Source organism: Lissotriton helveticus, chromosome 10, assembly GCF_964261635.1.
Source record: "Lissotriton helveticus chromosome 10, aLisHel1.1, whole genome shotgun sequence".
Taxonomy (NCBI): domain Eukaryota; kingdom Metazoa; phylum Chordata; class Amphibia; order Caudata; family Salamandridae; genus Lissotriton; species Lissotriton helveticus.
The window spans coordinates 1,107,051,090-1,107,071,070 of record NC_136071.1 but is presented as its reverse complement, the minus strand read 5'-3'; the positions used below and the strand labels follow the sequence as shown (position 1 = coordinate 1,107,071,070).

Sequence of the window (19,981 nt, the reverse complement as noted above, 5' to 3'; positions counted from 1 at the left end):
GGAGCCGTGTCTCCCTCTCAGGCTAGTACAATCCCAAAGGTGGGCTTCCTGATGTAGACACAACTTTGAGAATTCCTCCATCTTGATTTTGGTGGAATTAGGCCGTCTGGGTCAGGTTTATGCCTTCCCACAGGAAATGGTCATATAAGGCAGTAGCTGCTGGTCTCATGGGAGAGTTGCGAGGCTGGGAAGGTGTATGTGGTGGGAGATGGACGGACGGACGGACAAAATAAACAACAACAAAAAAGAAAACGTACCTCGCCGATCGATGCTCTGTTGTACTCTTTCCTGCTGTGTACGTGCTGAGGCTCCCAGACTCCCCATGGTCAATCCCAGGGCTTCTCTCGTGCTGTTCTTTTCCCCCGACAATGCAGCTTGGATTGTGGGGCTGTCAATGAGCATGACTGTTTGGCCGTCTTAAGACGGCTGGCCAGCCAAACCATCATGCGCACTGACAGCAGTCCTGCCCACCACTCCCCTTTTGTGCCTGTCATGGACCCACCCCAAAAGACTCCGCTCCGTCCAGAGGAAGAATAAAATGATAATACTGTTTCATTACCATTTTATTTTTCCTTTCCCTCAGCTGGGTAACAGGATGGACGATGATCCGCCATAGCGGAGGTGCCGCTGTTGCATAGAGGGTGTAGACACCCTAAAGGTAAGTAGCCCATTGGCTACTACCGGTCACTCCCCTTAACACCCCTAAATTGAGTAAACAACACCCTTGACACCAGGAACTTAAATTTTAGGGATCAAGAAGAGAAGGACACTGAGAGCTGCAAGAAATGAAGACCTCTGTGGACTTTTGGCACCAAACCCTGCTTGTCGCACTAAGTCCCGACAATCGCGACCCGGCGACTCGTCCTGCAGTTGGCCAGCTTCAAAGAACCCTGCGAGACAGTCTGCTCTTCGCAGATCGTTAAGCAATCTCCCTTGGTGTACAAGAGCTCCTCCTGCGCAGTCTGGAGTTACGGAAACACAAAGTCCGGTTTACTGTGTTGCCGCTCCCCAGCCAGCCTGATGCAGCAGCACCCCCAGGAAGAGGACTCAGTGCTCCTGAAGATCTGATCTGTCCCACCCCATTACCAAATGAGAGGACAATAGGACTAACTGGAGCTGCACAGAACCAATTCCAGGGGTACCTGACCCCTTGCAGCAAGCAGAGACCATGAGTTGTCAAGTCTGGATTCCAACCACTCCCAGACGAAACAGCCGTCTAGGGACATTAGCACCGCAGATGCCCAATTACAGAGTGGCCCAGCTGTCCTGATTTTTGCACCCTCAACCGTCGAGACCAACTACTGCAAGGTTCCAAGACTCATAGAGCTTAGCCATCCTTTCCACTCTGCACCCGAACGCATCAGACCGGGGTACTGACGATCCGACTGTGCTCCCTTGTCCCCAGGAACCTTGTGACCTGAGCCACCCTCATTTGCAGCTCCTGTACTCTTGTCCCTAAGTCCCCCCCTCTGCAGCCTGTTTCTAGGTGACCCCCCACTCCCCTTCTTTCTACTGGCATACTGCGCACAGCTACCAACCCGGCCAGCACCTGTGCAAGCTGATGCCCCAGGCAGGTAACGAGTGACTGCTGTTGGTACTTTGGACCATGGTCCCCTACGACCCTAAGTCCTGAAGGAGACCCCCAGAAACCGAATGCAAATATTTGTATGCTATACATTCCTTTTCTTCCATAGGAAAGCATTGTGCGTAAATGGGCCTTTAAGTGAACATTTTACTTACCTGATAAAATCGATATTTTGAAAAGTACTTACTTGATAACGAAGTTTGTTATAACAATATATTTACAAATAAGACGTATTTTTCTGAACTGGTCTCGGATTAATTCTTTAGTGTGTGCCTTATTTATTGCATTTTTGTTTGTCAAAAAATGCTTAGCACTACCCTCTGATATTCCTAACTGCTCCCCCACCTCAAAAGAGACCATTTAGGGTATCATTTCTGCCTCTGTAAACCAGCTGGGGTTTTCCGGGACTCTTAGCGCAGTGTACCTCTTTTTGGTCCACTATATAAAGAGCCAGCTTCCTAAAATAAGTAACCACAATTCTTTCACCGGGGACAGGAATAGGCTGTAGATATAATTATTCAGTGTCCCCTAAGTGCTAAATGCCTGAAATGGCGATTAACGGACGCCAGTACTGTAGAGTGGAGAGTCAGCTCCACAGCATGTGCTCGAGGTCCGCTTGGGAGAGCTGCATCTGGAACATACCAAGTGGCATCCGGAAATTAATGGTCGGGCTCGTCAGGGCTGAGGTAAGCTCTATGTTGAATTGAGAATCGGATGTTTTGAATCGAGTACTGCAAGACAGTGTGTTTTGGGGTACACAATGACCTTGTTCCACTCAGTGTTGTGCAACAGCTTTTCAGGTTTCCTGGAGCTTATACAGTGATGTGTGTGTGTGTGTTCTCTCAGCGACCAGTAAAACCTGTTGATGAGGTGCTGATTGTCACCCATAGTGTAAAGTTCCTGCATTAGAGCATGGGTGGCTCTCCCTACGGATATTTCAGATCATTGCATGTCGCATGCCAAGACCATTTGTAAGTTTGGAACTGTCCCTCGTGTGTATTGTGTTGGTCAACTAACTCTTCGAAAGTAAGAAAATTACCCTCCGGGAAGAGATTTCCAATAGTATATAAGAAACTTCACTCCAGTGACCTAACCCGTGTGCTAAGGAAACCCTGACCGTAGGAAAAGCTAGAGGCAGAATGGCATGTGTAAGTGACAAAGTGTTCAGTTAGTTGGAAACTTCAGTGAAGGTACCTGCGATCTGCGTTCACTAGTTGCAGCGCACACTGATATACTTCGTCTGTGGTAAAAAGAAATGCTGCAGATCTAGGGACAACAGAGGGCCTTGAGTAATGCAAGTATCGTTCAGCGAGATGCCTGACAGCAATATCAAACCCATTGAAACTGGGAAGCCAAGTAGTACTGTTCAAAGGCGGGAGCTCTTATGTCCCCTTATCAACTAGCAGTTGTAACTTGATTAACGAAGTACAGATTCAGCCATTACCCCATACTAGGTCACCTTATTTACTATTTCATTCCTTAAACAACTTTCTGGGGGTGGGCAAGTGGAGTGGTAGATGTGAAGTTTGTCAAAATATTCTAAAAGCCAGGTAAATTTGATAATTTTAGTCAAGGCTGTCTGTCCTGCAAATGCCAGCAGGAGGTCCCTCCAGAAGCCGTTTGTGCTTGTAAAGCAGTCACTGCATTGATTAAGGTTCCATTCTTACCCTTGTTAGAGTTTTGTTATTTTGGTGTCATTTTGTTTAATACATTTTACTGTATTTTTCTTTTTTGTGTTGGGATTTGTATTGTTTTTCATTTCGCCTATACTACTGTTTTAGTACTGCACAATCACTTTAAATATTGCCCCAAGTTAATGTTGTCTGTTCTGTGCCATAGCTACCAGAGGGTTGCATTTTAAGGTTTTACTCTGACAAGGATTGTGATTATTACTTGTGGTGGGTAGTTACGCTCCTAAGCTAATAACCCAAATTCTTAAACAGTAATGATGCAATTGTCAATACATGTTCCTTTCATGGTCCTTATCGATGATATTTGTGCATCTGCCAGACTATAAGGAAATGATGTAACATCTTCATTAGGCTGAGCCGAGAGTAGCTCTACTTTACACAGTGGGTCTAATCACATTCTAGAGAGCATTGTTATTACTTTATAGGTGCATTCAAAAGCAAATCACCAGAAGTGAAAGCAAATAACTAGTGACTTTTAGTTAATTACAACTACATAGTTATGGATTTCCTTATTAATAATCTTGTGCTCTTTTCCAAGGAAGCAGAAAAAGAAATTGCAACAAAAATGCAAGATCTTGCCCTCAGTGAAGGTGCCTTACCTCGTCACTTGCACACATCTATGTTTACAATAAGCACAGATCAAAGGATGCTTACAAATAGGTAAGATATTTTTTTGTTTAATTTTTGATGTGAAATAGGTTTTAAAACTTGACATTGACTTCTAAAGTATCTTCCATAGCATGTGTTCCTGTTAAATTGGTTTGAATTTTCCTACCCAGTAATGATTGTTTTTAAAACATAAGATTATGCTGTGTGTTTCAATCAATGCCTCCAGGTGTTAAGTGCTACCTTTACTTATATTTAATTTAGAGTTGTACATTATGAATAGAACCTAATTATTCTTTAACACTTCATCCAGTAGATCGTAATAGGGAAAACATTTACATTTACATCATCAGTCCTCATTAGATAGTACCTGACTCTTTTCACAACACAGCTCTGTCCCATGTAGTAGGCTAAGTATGCAACATGTCATTAGCATGTCCTAATCAGGGCTTATTCACACCTTGCCCCACACCATAATTGTACAGTTAGACAGAAGAACCAAAGCAGCAAACCAGGTCATGCACAACGATTCGTATAGTTCCTAATACATGGTGGTGCAAACTCTTCCAACATCCGCTGCCTTGGGATGCATGAACAGAAGAAATATAGAAACAAAGCAGAAGGTGCACTCTCAAAATTGTATAAATTCTTCTTTATTCCAAAATTCTTTTTGACATCATAGGCACAGCCAACGCGTTTCGTTCCTTTCTTGGTTTTTGGAACTTCGTCAGGGCAGAAATATTGATAAGCTCGAAACTTCAAAAAAGGGTGGATTCCGAGTGTCGAATGGATCCGAATATTAATCTGTACGGGTCAGACGTACGCTCTCAACTTTTTTAACTGTGTGTCGAACCTCAGGGTTCCCCAGAAGGTAGTCCCTGCCCATATGTCTCAGCGTAGTACCGGATATATACAAAACAAATTGCCGAACCTGTGATAGGGTATCGGACATCCAGCTCTCGGCATACGCGGCGTTCTGACTACCTTCTGGGGAACCCTGAGGTTCGACACACAGTTAAAAGGCTGGCCCAAATTTAAAAACTGGTTTCTTAACCTTACAACGTGAGACACAAGTTATCTTCAGGATCCACAGGCAGATAAACGCCATCTCTCACCCTTGAGAGCGTACGTCTGACCCGTACAGATTAATATTCGGATCCATTCGACACTCGGAATCCACCCTTTTTTGAAGTTTCGAGCTTATCAATATTTCTGCCCTGACGAAGTTCCAAAAACCAAGAAAGGACCGAAACGCGTTGGCTGTGCCTATGATGTCAAAAACCATAATTGTACATCACACGCATTGCTTAGCACCATCAAGTACACAACACAGCTTAAGCTATGTAGTTTCCTAACCATGTATCACGTCTGCATCACCTCCATGTTAAATTACATTCATACCTCAGATTAGCAAAACAGTTCAATTTAGATACATCTCTTGTGACAATTATGCTTACACACCAGGCTAAATATTTCTACCATGAATAAGGGCAACTCTAAAATCATGGTCTATTTATTATGATTGCGTTATCTCTTCTACACAGGCAGTGATGAATCTAAAAGTGTAGTGCTGTAGTCTGTCTGTCCGAAATACCTATTTTGCTTCTATCCTACTGTATGGACTGCACCCGCTTCAGAAAGCCCAAACTTAACTTCTGCATATATTGTGTATGTAGTTTGGAGAACAGCTGGTTTGTTGGAGGCACACATCACTCTAACCTGCATAGATGATGATTGTGACCATCCATCAGCCCAATCCATACATAAACATCATTTACACCACCAACCAACACATTTTCGATATCCAGACTTGTAGCACTCTTTACTTAACAATAGCACCATTCCCTCCTCTTCCAGACACATCTGCTAATATTCATCATAACAAAATGTTGTATTTCTTTATTAGGGGAACAAACAGACATACATTGACAGCATCATCTTTTCTGAGAAAGTTCCCAAGTTGCTACATTAGCCGCATACTTACTTGACATTGCATGGTTATAAACCTTGTCTATAAATCGAAATTGGAAAACAATCTGGCACTCTGTTTTAGAAGAAACAACAGACATCATACAAAACTACAATACACAGTGTGGAGGGAAGGGAGAAATGGTGGGGAAAGGTAGTTATAAATGCTCTGAGTTAGTAGGTTGGAATGGTAATTTAGTTATGTGGTATATCGGTGCAGAGTCTGTGTATTCCTGAGACTATGTGGGGGAGCCCTGATGCGATAATGCTGCAGAAAGTGATCAGGTGGGGGCTGTAAGGGTCCGCTATGAGAAGCCTGAGAGGTGGAAATTCCACAGGTGATAGCGGATAGGACCGCATTACTTTACGCAAAGTGCTGAACCGTTTATTGATGATGGATCTGTCCTTGTATGATAATTCTTTGTCATAGGTGATGTCAAGCTCTCTCTGAATATGGCTATCTGGATAAAGGTTCCCAAAGGTGTTCAGGCGTTATTTCTGCAGAGTTCGTACCACCAGTCTCTTGGATAAAAGTGGAATCCACAGGTTTTGAGGCAAGGGTAATTTAGGGGAGTACAGGGAGTCAAAGCCCAGCAGTCTGCTGAGCTTCGCCAGACCCAGCGGGTAGTGGATAGTGTTTGAATGTCAGTTGGGTCTAATCGAATGCCTTGCTGTAATATAGTGCTAAGGGGTATGGGGTCTGCTAAATCCTGCTCAGGCTTGTTATACGGTATGCAGGCATCAGGTTGAAACCACTATTAGGCAAACTGAGCCTGCGACACTAGGTTGTAAAAGCGCAAGTCAGGGACTGCAAATCCGCCTCGTTCGTAGGGGAGTGTTAGTGTCCCATGCTATAAGCAGGCTATGGAGCAGTAGGAAGAACGTGTTCATCAAAGGGTTGGGTATGTTCACAAAAAGATATAAGAAGCAGGGGAGGACATTCATCTTGATGAGCGCTATGCTCCCGGCATTGGAGAGCGGTAGACGGATCTATCGGTCCACGTGAGTGGCAAGTTTATCCATGGCGGGGCCATAGTTGAGGCAAATACTCTGGCCCCTGTTTCTGTGAAGTGTGATCCCCATGCAGGGTATCGACAGCCCATCAAAGGGAGTGCTTATTAGGCGGGTGAGTTGTGGAATCCTTCAAAGGGAAAAGCTCAGATTTTTCCCAGTTTATACTCATGCCAGACATATCTCCGAAGCGGATGATTTCCTCCACTAAGGGATTTAGGTTTTTGGGGGTGGGGGTGCCTGATGAACAGCAAACATCGTCTGCGTACATGGACATTAAAAGAGGGCCTGGTCGGAACCGGACAACCCGATAAAGATGCTTTTCCTGGAGGAGTCTGACCAGAGGGTCCATGGCTATGATGAATACTAATGGTGATAGTGGGCAACCCTGAGACTAGTGCGTTAAAGCTATTGGGTATGCCGAGTTTACGGAGCGTTGCGTTAAGGAAGTACCATTCGAGTGAATCAAATGCCTTCTCGGCATCCAGAAGTACCACAGGTGTCACTCTGTTCAATACTGAAAATATGGTCCGAAGATTTCGCGCGGTTGACCTATGCAGGATGAAGCAGGTCTGGATTGGTGAAAGGATCTGAACTAAGAGTAGCGACAATCTATACGCCATTGCCTTCGCCAACATCTTATTATCGAAGTTCAGGAGAGATAGTGGCCTATAAGAGGCGCATCTGGTAGGTTCTTTTCCAGGCTTCATTATTAATGTGATTGTGGCCTCCCACATCTTGGGAGAGAGTATAACATTATCTAAGGATTCAGAGTATACCTGCAGAAAGTGAGGAACCAGCGCCTGCTTGAATGCTTTGTGGAAGGTGCCAGATAGGCTATCTAACCCAGGGGATTTCGATCCATCAAGTGAGTCTATTGCCTGGTTGATTCCCTCCGCTGTAAAGGGTTTGATCCTCGGGGGGGGGGGGTTTAATACAAGACTAGTTTGCGTGTTTTGTCGGCATTTTCTGAGACGTTAGTGCCGTCTTCCAAACATAGGGATGTGAGGTGTCCTGCTCCCCGGGAAGACGGCAGGAGTAGAGTCAATAAACTCCTGGGGCATCTTCCCCGCCCCCCTCCACCCATACCTGCACTGCACTGTATTTAGCCAGTAGCGTGGCTTCCCTGTCAGCCAGTTTGTTACATTCTGCTACGAGGGTCGCTCGTTTATGCAATGTGTTTGTGGTGGGGGTTGGGTCATCTGTACTGTCAATGGTCGCCAGCTCTTTTTCCAGTCTGGTCAGGCTGGTGCGCAGTGCCCATAACACGCCTGACTGTTTGGCACTGCAGATGCCATGAATGTACGCCTTGAAGGCATCCCATAAAATGGAGTGCTGCGTAACAAACCCCTAGTTGAGTGCCAAGTATTCAAGGATGGCGACATGGGGTTTCAAATGGAAAACCTCATCTAGTAGTACCATCTCAGGAAATGGCCATCTACGCTCGCAGCCTGTGGTGTACAGGATCATGACATGTAGGAGCAATGGTGCATGATCTGCAAGGGTGCGTGGCAGTGTCTCTATATTCCGCAACCACTGCCAGGTCAAAGTCCAAGAGTTCTCATACAATGCAAAGAGATTGAGGTTTGTTACCCTGGCCTGAGCTGGATTTGTCCTGGCTGGGGTCCTGCCATAGATTCAGGTCTCCACCTATAAATAAGGCATCTGGATCAAATTGGTCAAAGAGAGAAGAGATTCTATTAAAGGATGGGTTGTCGACGTTCGGGGCATATATATTTAAAAAGTCTCCCTGCCTAGTAGTGTTCCCGCTACCAATAAATTCTTTCGCTGGTCGTCCGCACTGGTGGTATGGTGTGTTGATGGGAGGCTATGGTGTATGAGTATACACACTACCCTGAAGTATGTGCTATACCCAGCAAAGTATCTATGAGGTCCCCAGGAAGAGGCAAATGGGGGGTAGGGGGGACAGGGAGAGAGTGTAGGGGGAGGGGAGAGTGTGTAGGGGGGAAGTGCGTCTCCTGAAGAAAAGCTATCTTGATGTGGTGTCTGTGTAGATAGGGTAGAACTAGCTTACATTTTCGTGGTTAAAGTCCACAAATGTTCCAGGTCAGCAGCCGGGTCTCAACTGCTGGTTTGTGAGCTCCCATCTCTTATACATCGGAATGATGCTGGCTCTGCATCTAGTATTGAGCGGGGTATATATTGGAGGGGAATGGTATGAACACGACGAAAGACCGAGGGGAGGAGGGAAGACGATACAAAGACAAATCGAGTTAAACCCCAGTTAGCCCACCCTCCACACACACCATTTGGGGAAGCCTGGCGAATTCCCATTGCCCCAGACACCAAAATCACAACAAGCTAACATGTGGATTCATCCATGGGAGCCTGGAAACGCCTCTGGTACCACCGCCCTAACTGTACTATTCATTTTAAGCAACTGTGTTAATCGAAAGTAGTGGTTATACAACATTATGAATAAAAGGTAGAACATTAAAATCCTCAATATATCTGTTCATAGCTCACATCACAGCAATAGGTGTTGCTAAGTAACGTTGGAGAAATAAACGTTAATCAGGGGGAAAGAGTTTTGCGCTAGCCATTAACTGTTAGTTTGGTGATGTGTTCCAGTGTAGAATGGGGGCTGCGGTGGTTACTATTCTTCAGTTTTTTGACATAAGGCAAGGGCGTTTGTGGGTGAGTAAAAAAATCTGGCCTTATCCTCCACTGTCACTTGCAGTCTCACTGGGTATAGCATTCCAAATTTAAGGCCAAGCTTCCTGAGCTGTGGCTTTACATTGGTGAATTTTCGCCTTGCCTCCTGAACTGCAATTGTGTAGTCGGGGTAAATGGTGAGCGTGGTGCCCTGATATCGCCGTGGGTGGTTCTCACAGGCCAGTCGAAGGATAGTGTCTCAGTCTCCATAATTAAAAGGCGGGCCACAATGGGACGCGGAGGGTACCCTGGGGGCGGGCCCTGGTCCAAGGACCTGTGCGCCCTCTTGACTATACACGCCTTAGAGAAATGTTGTGCCCCAAACAGGTCAGAGAGGGGAGTCTCTACGAACAGTTCGGGCGCCCCATGTTGGTCGGCTCCGCCAAGGATGCGCACGTTGTTTCTCCGAGATCTTGCTTCCAAATATTCATTTTGACCCATACTGCCTTCAAGAGACGTTCTGTTTTTTCCAACCGCTGAGCCATTGCGATGGTCTGGTCCTCGTATGTGGAAACTCGTACATCCGCCGCGTCAAATCGGGTGCCGTGCCCATCCAGCCGGTCCCCTATCTGATAGAGACGTCTAGGCGCAGATTCCTTAACATAGAATATCCCCAGGCGTCAGACAGGATCTGCAAACTTTCCGCAGCAGCACCGCTGCGGCCGGGGGTGGGGGGCCGGCGCCGCACAACTCCGTCCTGACGTCCACGGACATGACGTCAGCAGAGCCATATATGCCCCTCCTGGCACACTGACGTCAGTTTTCTCCTTTTCCACGTCCCAACGTGGATCCCGGAAAACCAGCAGTTCCTTGGCCTGGTTTTTAGGCCTTTTCCACACCTTCGGTGTTGCCCGAACAGTGTGCAATGCCTTCGGGTTTAAAGTCTTGTGACGCCTGTGCGCTGACCCGCACCTCATCTGTATGTGGTGCCTCGGCGTGCACCAGGACTCCAAAGAGTGCGACTCCTGTCAGCGATGAAGCCCATGTCCCTGAGAGAGCACCATCTGAAACTGCTGGCCGCACGTCTGTCTAGTCCAGCAACTTCGCGTCGCCGCTCTCCCTTCCGGATCGGGCTCGTTCCAGGGTTTGTTCCCACGAACGTCTCTCGAAGGCAGGTAAGCGCAAGCGGCAAGCACAAAGGTCTTCCTCCTATTCGCGTACTGCTGGCGACCATTCCTCTCGCTTTATGCCTGGTAAGGTTGCCCGGCCGTCATTTCCTCCATACCCACCCTTGCCAGGGGTTGGCGCAACGCTTGCCCAAATAGAAGCGTATTCTATGGCACTCCAGTCGTACTTTGGGTCCCCACCTGTCTCTGGAGCGCCGTCGGGTCCTCGCCGGCGGATTCTTCCTCGGCGCCGCCTGTGTGCCTAGACTCCGATTCTGGAGACGATACGACGCCCAGTGGGTCTTCCCAGTCGCCCGTCCAGCCCACCCCGTCAGTCTTTGCATAGAGCCGAGCGGCTTCCTGCACTGACGTAGGAGGCGTCACTGGCCCTGGCGCCCGGCTCGATGTCCGGTCTGCCCAAATGTGCACCTTTTGCTGTGGGATTGATGTCGGATGGCGACCAGGTCGAGTCCCCTGTGGAGGTCATCGACGTCCAGACGACTCTGCCCTGGCGTCCATCGACGCCGGTTCCGACACCTAAGCTTCCTCAGGAGGTTGCTGCCCCCCGACTCCTCGGACGTTGCTGCGACCTCCACACGGTGTCGCTCGACGCCGGTGGCCGGCAACATCGCCTCTTCCTTGTCAAGAGGTTGACGCTTCTATGTATTCCCTGGTTTGGGGGCCAATGGTGCAAGTGCCTTGTGTTGCCTGGCCTTCGGGTCAGTCTCCGGCTTCTCCACTTTTGTTGTTGAGTGGATGGCTTAGTCTCCAACCGTCTCCTACCAATGGATTATTATCGCCTAACTGGATGGCAACTGAAGCTGGTGCTGCTTACGCACGTGCCATTCACAGGGCGGTTGCTATTCTTGGTTTTCAACCTCCTGTGGTCCCTCTGCTTTCAGATCCTTTACTGGATTTGCTCCAAATGGGACCTATAGATGTGGAGCCTTTGCTGCCATGTGGCGGCTCTTTATTTGACATATTGTGTGGTACGTGGGCAAGGCCCTCTACTGGTGACCCTGTTGATCGGGCTATTGCTCGTAGGCACAGTCCTGCTCTGGGTGATCCACTCTGCCTATCCACTTACCCTACCGCCCAGGGACTTGTGTTTCAGGTGGCCTGTGCCTTACAGTCTACATCCGCATTGCCATTATTGCCTCCCCCTAGGGAGTCTAGGTGGCTGGACGCATGTGCTCGCCAGCTTTTTGCTTCTAACTGTGCTGGTATCTGCGCTTTAAATACTGCGCGTGTGTTCGCACGTGCATCCTCGATCCTTTGGGACTTGGTCGAGAACCATCTCCCCTCTGTTCCAGAGGAGCCCCGGCCTCAGTTGCTTTGGCTTCTGCTTGATGGCAGAGGAATGGTGCAATTTTCGCTCCGTTCTTCCCTTGATGCCACTGACTCTGTGTGGTGAGCTCTTGCTCAGTCTGTGGCTTTGCGCCACCATGCATGTCTGCGTGACAGTTGTTTCCTGGATAATGTTCGGGATGCCCTCAGAGATCTACCGTTTAATAGTGTGGACCGTTTTGATCGCCATGCGAATCTGAAAGAGACACCTTGGTGATAAATTCCTTACCTTAGAATATCCCCAGGCGTCACACTGGATCCGGAATTTTTTTTGCGTAGCAGTACCCATGCGCGTCGGTAGGCGTCGTCCGCGGCTCTGCGTCCGCGTCGTGGGCTCTGTGATGACGTCGTTGGAGTACTTAGACGCCGCCTCCACGCGCTGACGCAGTTCTTTTTTTTTTCCGCGCCAGCAAGCGCAGATCTGGAAAAAGTTGTAACCTAGTCAATTTTTTAATAACTTTTTACGATCCTTTTTGATCTACTTCGAAGTCTCTCGACTCTGAAGGTGCCGGGTGGGATGCCCGGGTTCAAGCCCTGCGCCGACTGCAACCAACTGATGTTGGTTACCAACCCCCATCGCCGGTGCCTGCACTGTCTAGGCCTGGACAACGCCGACAAGTCCTGCCCCGACTGCCGGGCCCTGACGTCTAAAGCTAGACAGGAGCGGTCCCGTAAGCGACTCGAGCTTCGGCAGTCTGCCCCGTGCCGCTCAAGGTTCCGGTTCGAAAGAAGGTCGAGGGACCGGTCGCGGGGCCGGAGTCACCCCAGTTCCGGGAGTCGTCATCGGTCTTCGGGTTTGTAGTCCCCAGGTAAGAGGCACAAGAAGGTGAAGAGGCACCATCGCTCTTCTGACTCCCCGCGACGTGGCCGGGGGTTTGGGCGACACCGCCCACGCGGCTCCGCCGGAGCCGCAGGTGTCGCTGCCTGCTCCATACCCGCCGATTCCTGGGCAGAACGCGACGCCGGGGGAGATTGATGACTTCCTCATGGCCATAAGGTCGCTCGCTCCTCCGTCGGGTTCCGCGGCGCCTTCGGGCCAAGCGGCCACGACTGGGTCCCCACGCGGGCCGGGTGCTTCGGCCCCGATGCCGTCAGCGACTTCGATCCCGACGCCGCAAGGCCCCACTGAATCCGGCTCTGGATCCGGGTCGCCGCCGGTCGACCTCACGACCTCGCCGGCGCCGACCCCAAGGGTGTCGCCCCCGGCGCCGTCCCAGGACGACGCCGTCCCTGGTCCTGCCCTCTATTCTGGTCCGGCGTCGGAGCGGCGCCGCATTCGACGCCAATGGCAGATTTTTACTTATTCGACCCGGCCCCATCCTTTGAGCCTGAGTACCTGGCGATGGGTGACGAGGGGGATTGGGAGGGGTCTGAGGACCCTCTGGCACGTGAATGTCAGTCTTCTGCGGACTGGACAGGAGAGCTTGGGGAGGCCAGTGGTCTGGACACTCCGCCCGACACTGGTTTTGTCTCCCCTCCTAGCGTGGCTACGGAGGAGGGGGCTGCTTATAGCGTGGTGCTGATGAGGGCGGCCAAGGCCTTGGGCCTTGAGCTCCCCGTCGCGGCCGTGAGGCCGAGCCTCTGCTGCCGTTTAATAAGGCCTTATCAGACGTTCTTCTGGGCACTTGGTCCAGGCCCGCCACAGGTCAGCCTGTGGATAGGAACGTGGCCAGGCGCCACCGCCCGGCTCCGGGCGACCCTTGCTTTCTGTCTACCCACCTCACCCCCGAGAGCCTATGCATCCAGGCCTCTAATTCCCAGACCGCATTCTCTGTGGGATACGGTTGCGCACGTGCTGCCAGAATGCCCGGTGGAGGTCCGGGCTAAACTCGGCCAAGCCCTTGTGGAGGGTCGGGATGCGGCGGGTTATTCCATCCGGTGTGGGCTGGACACTACTGACTCACTGGGCAGAGCGATGGCAACAACGGTGGTAATTCGTCGCCACACCTGGTTTTCGGCTGATGTCCAAAACACACTTATGGACATGCCGTTCGATGGCCGTCACCTATTTGACAACACCAGACCATGCGCTTGAGCGCTTTAAGGACTCCAGGGCTATGGCCAAGTCCTTGGGCCTCTCGGCCCCGCGCCAGCATACGGCTGCCTTTCGTGGCCAAGGAAGGGGCGCCCCCACGCGTCCTGCCAGCCACGGGCCGCAAACTACCATCCAGCGCGCTGGCGGACGTGGAAACCACCGTGGCGGCTGTCGGGGACAATGGCGAGGCCAGTCCACACCTACCCCTGCAGCATCCGCCTCAAAACCCTCCTAGTCCGTGCTTTCAGGCCCATGTGACGCCATTGGGGGGCAGGGTTCGCCATCACCACCACCACTGGCGCACTGTCACATCGGACAGGTGGGTGCTGCAAATCGTCCGAAGGGGCTACTCCCTCCCCTTCGAGGCGTCCCCTCCAGCCATGCCACCTCAGTACCACCGCGTGTCGGGGGATCACTTAAGACTTCTACAAGAGGAAGTTACGGCCTTTTTTGCCAAGGGGGCCATCGAGCGCGTTCCTGGGCCAGAAGTAGGGTATGGTTGTTACTCCCACTACTTTCTGGTACCCAAGAAGGGCAAAGGGGGCCTACGCCCTATCTCGGACCTACGGAACGTCAACGGCTTCCTCCGGAAGGAGAAGTTCAAGATGCTGACATTGGCTCAGGTCTTAGCTGCCCTAGACCCTGGAGACTGGATGGTAGCGTTGGACTTGCAGGACGCTTATTTTCGCATCCCCGTCCTGCCGGCCCACCGGCGTTACCTGCAGTTCATGGTAGGCCACGAGCACTTTGTTTACCGTGCTCCCCTTCGGCCTTACCAGCGCCCCACGGGTGTTCACGAAAGTGATGGCGGTGGTCGTAGCTCATCTGCGCAGGTTAGGGGTTTCAGTCTTCCCCTACCTCGACGACTGGTTGTTGAAGGCGGGCTCGCCCCAGACAGTCGTCAGCCACCTCCAGACTACGGCCGACCTCCTGCACCTGCTCGGGTTCTCCATCAATGTGCCGAAGTCACACCTGTGCCCCTCTCAGAAGCTCCTCTTCATCGGAGCTGTTTTAGACTCGGCGCAGTTTCGGGTTTATCCTCCCCAACAGCGGGTTCGGGATATTCAGGCTCTGATTCCGATCTTTCAGCCTTTATCCCGAGTCTCGGTCAGGTTGACTTCTGGGGCTGATGGCCTCCTGCATGCTTCTGGTGCATCACGCCCGGTGGCGGATGCGGGCTCTGCAGTGGGACCTGAAGTTTCAGAGGGCCCAGCATCAGGGCAACTTGTCCGACCATGTCTTGATCTCGGAGGGCACTGCAAGACAGTTGCAGTGGTGGCTCACGGACCGCGATTGGGTTAGCGGCAGATCCCTCTCCCTACCCCAACCGGAGCACGTAGTTGTGACGGACGCGTCTCTCCAGGGCTGGGGGGACCACATGGGAGAGGCGGAGATCAGAGGCCTCTGGTCTCCGGCGGAGTCTCGGCTCCACATCAACCTTCTGGAGCTGCGGGCGATCCAGCTTGCACTGAAGGCATTCCTCCCCTCTGTCCGGGGGAGTGTAGTGCAGGTGTTCACGGACAACACCACCGCCATGTGGTACTGCAACAAACTGGGCGGGGTCGGGTCGTGTACCCTATGCCAGGAGGCTCTGCGCCTCTGGCAATGGCTGGAACGCCAGGGCGTGACCCTGGTGGTTCAACACCTGGCAGGTTCTCTGAACGCCAGGGTGGACGAACTCAGCCGTCGGTGCATGATGGATCACGAATGGCGTCTGAACTCGGACGTGGCGCAAGGCCTCTTTCAGCAGTAGGGAGAGCCTTGGTTCTATCTATTCGCCACAGAAGAGAACGCGCAATGTCATCAGTTATGCGCGTTGGAATTTCGAAGGCGGCACTTGCTCGGAGACGCTTTTCGTCGCGAGTGGAGTTACGGTCTATTGTACGCCTTACCGCCTATACCACTAATGCCCAGAGTGCTGAAGAAGATCAGGCGCGACCGGGCCCAGGTTATCCGTGTGGCTCCGGACTTGGCACGAAGATATTGGTATCCAGAGCTACTCAGCATGTCTGCCGATCCCCTGATTCGTCTGCCTCTTCAGGAGGACCTTCTGGCGCAGCAGCAGGGGACGGTCCTCCACCCGAACCTGTCCAGTCTCCACCTCCATGCTTGGAGATTGAGCGGTGACAGTTGAGGCCATTTGACTTGCCTCCTGAAGTCTGTAATGTCATTCTGGCAGCCAGGCGTCCCTCCACAAAGTCGGTATACGCCTGCAGGTGGACAGATTTGTGGCATGGTGCACAGCAAAGGCTATGGATCCACTCTCTGCCCCCCTTTCTGAGGTTCTCCTCTTCCTTCTTTCTCTTGCCCAGCAGGGCTCTGCTCTGGGCACTATTAAGGGCTACCTTTCTGCCCTTTCCGCCTTCTTAAGGCTACCTGATCAGCCTTCTTTGTTCAAGTCCCCGATTGTTAACAGATTCTTAAAGGGCATCTTTTAAGAAGCCCCAGTGGGACTTGAACATGGTTCTAACTTACCTGATGTGCGCTCCTTTTGAGCCGCTTCATAACTGTCCTCTCCGTCTTCTTCCACTTAAGAGTGCTTTCCTGGTTGCCATCACCTCTGCCAGGAGGGTGAGTGAGCTCCAGGCTCTTTCCTCTAAACCTCCTTTCCTTTCTGTCCATCCGGACAAGGTTGTGTTGCGAACAAGACCCTCTTTCCTGCCCAAGGTAGTCACAGCCTTCCACATCGGGCAGTCCATCACCATGCCCACCTTCTTTCCGCCTCCGCATCCCTCGGAAGAGGAAGAGAGACTCCACCGTCTGGACCCAAAACATGCGCTCTCATACTATCTAGATCGCACACGCCAGTTCCGGGTAGATGACCAACTCTTTGTTGGTTACGTGGGTGCTAAGAAGGGACGGGCGCTGCACAAACGGACCATCTCTCGGTGGATCGTGTTGTGCATCCAGGCGTGCTACTCTTTGTCTAAACAGGAACCTCCTGTTGGGCTGAGGGCCCATTCCACCCAAGGCACAGCGACTACTACTGCCCTGGGACGGGGAGTCCCCTTGCAGGACATTTGTCAGGCAGCTACGTGGGCCTCGCTGCACACGTTCGCAAGACACTACTGTCTGGACAGCCAAGTCCGGAGGGATGGCTTCTTTGGCCGTTCCGTCCTCCAGGACTTTCTGGTGTGATTATTGGTTCGCAGACCCACCACCGGGGTTGGTATTGCTGGGGTATCTATTCTAAGGTAAGGAATCTAATACTAACGTGTCTCTTTCAGATGCACAAGTTACTACTTGTGTAACGATATATCTGTAAGACATTAGTTAGTATTAGATTCCTTACCGACCCACCCATCCTCCCCGTTCTGCGAACCGATATCTAGGGTTAGGGTTATCCCCTTTCAGGGCCCTAGTTTCAATGGCACCAGTGTTGGTTTTTAACATGGCTCTGCGTTTCCGGCGCGGAAAAGCTGTGCCTAAGAACTGACGTCAGCACGCGGAGGCGGCGTCTAAGTACTCCGACGACGTCATCACGGCACCCACGACGCCGACGACGGACGCGGAGCCGCAGACGACGCCTACCGACGCGCAAGGGTACTGCTACGCAAAAATTTCCGGATCCAGTCTGACGCCTGGGGATATTCTAAGGTAAGAAATCTAATACTAACTAATGTCTCTTACAGATATATCGTTACACAAGTAGTAACTTGTGCATTTGGTACGAATCCTGTCCTGCTGAGGGCCCAAAGCAAACATCACATGAACCAGTGGAAGCTTGTCTCGTAAGACAAATACCGATCACCAGACCAGTCTATTTTTAATAATTTTTGCGCTCTCAAAAGGCCCATTTGCATAAAACATGGTTCGGCTGCATGCGTGGCTTGTAAGCTATGGAAATTGTCTGTTCCTCCCTGTAGATCAAATATGTAGAACACCTTCGGTGAGCTCAGCTCGTCATGAGTCACAGTGGAGCTGTGCTCATGACGAGCTGAGCTTGTCGTATGCGGACACCCCCTGCCCCCTCCCCCCCCTCCCCCCAGCACCGCAGGGGAATTACCCCCGCAGCAAAGGGGCTAAACTGAGGTGCTTGGTAAATTACTAGTACTAGGTTCCTCTTGTTATCCTTAGTCTGTAAATACTTTGTCTCTAGCATGTCTGCTTGTAGGTCACAGAATATATCAGTGTGTTGTCAGTCCATTTTTTTTTTGTTGAGAAAACATATCAGAAATTAATTTGTACAAGGGTTTCACACGTTCAGCATAATGTGGCAGGTAAGTCTGCATACAGTTAAGAAATCCCAATAGGGATAATAACTTCTTGAATATGTTTGAAGGCTGCATGATAGCACATTGCTGAAGGAAATCTTGTGCCAGTTCCTTGCACTTATTGGCTAATTCATACCTAAAACAAATCGCAGGCACTTGAGCAATTTTGGATGATTTAAAGTTATTTTGCAACTGGGGTGATGTTAGTATTGTCACTATTTAGTCAACCCTAGTCTGGGGTGTGTTTAAGTTGTCATCTGTGAGGTAAATGTCATCCATTTACGATAGAGCCTCGGATCTGGTTGTGAAATTTCCATAATATATGGTGAAAATAAACCAAGGTTGTTCTATACCCTACGAGTTCTCTCTTAAAGCAATGCTGAATATCAACAACACTAAAAGCGTTTAGGTACTAGTTTTCAGGGGCTTTGTTTTGACAAAAAACAAATTGGAAATGTCTAGGGCTGTTTTGTATTTTTCCGTTCCACATGTCTTTTTAAACTGGCAATGTGTGCATTTTGAACTGCATATGTCTGTGTGGGAGTTCAGATTTCTATACTATTCTATTGAGTCTGTCTGATTTTAGAACTTGAATAGAAGTTTTCATTGGTAAGTTACAAGGAGCATTTATGCCTTGATATTGTTGTTGATTTAACAATGCTTTTATATCGTGCTTCGCTTCTGGCTTCATAGGATATTGAGCCTGAATCAGAGGGCTCACTGTGGAATGGAATACCATGAGGAGTAGAGGGCTTATCCCAACCTCTTTATTTCTGTACAAGGCTGGGGCTTGTTTCGCACTTCTCTCTCTTGCATACATTTCCCTGATATCCTTCAGTACTATGGAGGAAAAGGCTACTTGTGCCACCTTCCCTCCTTGGGCTGCTTCCCCAATCAAGACTAGGTGCCAGTCATCCTCTGCTAAGATAATGTCATAGTCTTCAAATAAATGCACAAGAAGACTGCTTCTTTAAATATGTGTGGTTTATCCCCCTCATTTTGTATGTCTAGGCTATAAACCCTATCTGGAGGATTTAGGTGTTTATCTTTATTTTCAACCAGTATGAGTTCATCATTTGGTCTCGCTACCAGAAACTCCCGAGAGTCCGATGCACCATTGTCACTTCTGCTGTGTTCTCTAGCAGTGCTCTTGCCCAAGTCCCACTCCACAGAAGTATCCTTAGGTCTCATGAAATGCTTTTTAGAAAATCCTGCTGCTTTCTTCTTTCTTATGAGTCTTAGTGTCAGAATCTTTCTCTTCTCTCTACATTAACCTCAGTCTCATGTCTTGATTCACTTTTCTGCCTGGTATATTTCCCTCCTCTTCGATGCTTCTTCCGACCCCCTCTCTCTGTTTGTCCTCACCAGAGTCCTGAAAAGAAGGGGAAGTGTGGCTATCAGAATACTGATACCGTTCTAGCTTTTTAACCTTATTGCAGTCTCTCCAATTGTAACCACTTCAGCTTTACTCTTGGACTACCAGACATCCAGACTGGTTTTTATCTCTCCCCCCTCCGTCTCCCTGTACCTTCAGTTGCAGGTTTTTCCTTAGTGACACTCCCCATCTCATCTTAAGGTTGTGGTGTGATTTAACGACTCTGGTATCCAACGTATCACTACCCACAAATGTATAAACTTCAGATATTATTTTTGACAATTCCTGTTAATATTCCTGAACAGGAACTGTTGCAAGACTCTTGCGTATAGCTGGAGGTGACCCTTCTCCACTGTCACGATGATCG

General features: G+C 50.0%; 1 protein-coding gene across 2 annotated transcripts in view; it reads left to right on the top strand.

Moving 5' to 3' along the window:
* DNAJC13 (DnaJ heat shock protein family (Hsp40) member C13) overlaps positions 1-19,981 on the top strand; it is a 1,517,524-nt gene that overhangs the window by 509,176 nt on the left and 988,367 nt on the right. For both annotated transcript variants that reach the window (XM_078663869.1, XM_078663868.1), the window contains exon 17: positions 3,815-3,936. In XM_078663869.1, coding sequence (XP_078519995.1) covers positions 3,815-3,936 — 122 coding nt within the window. The remainder of the gene's footprint in view (positions 1-3,814; positions 3,937-19,981) is intronic.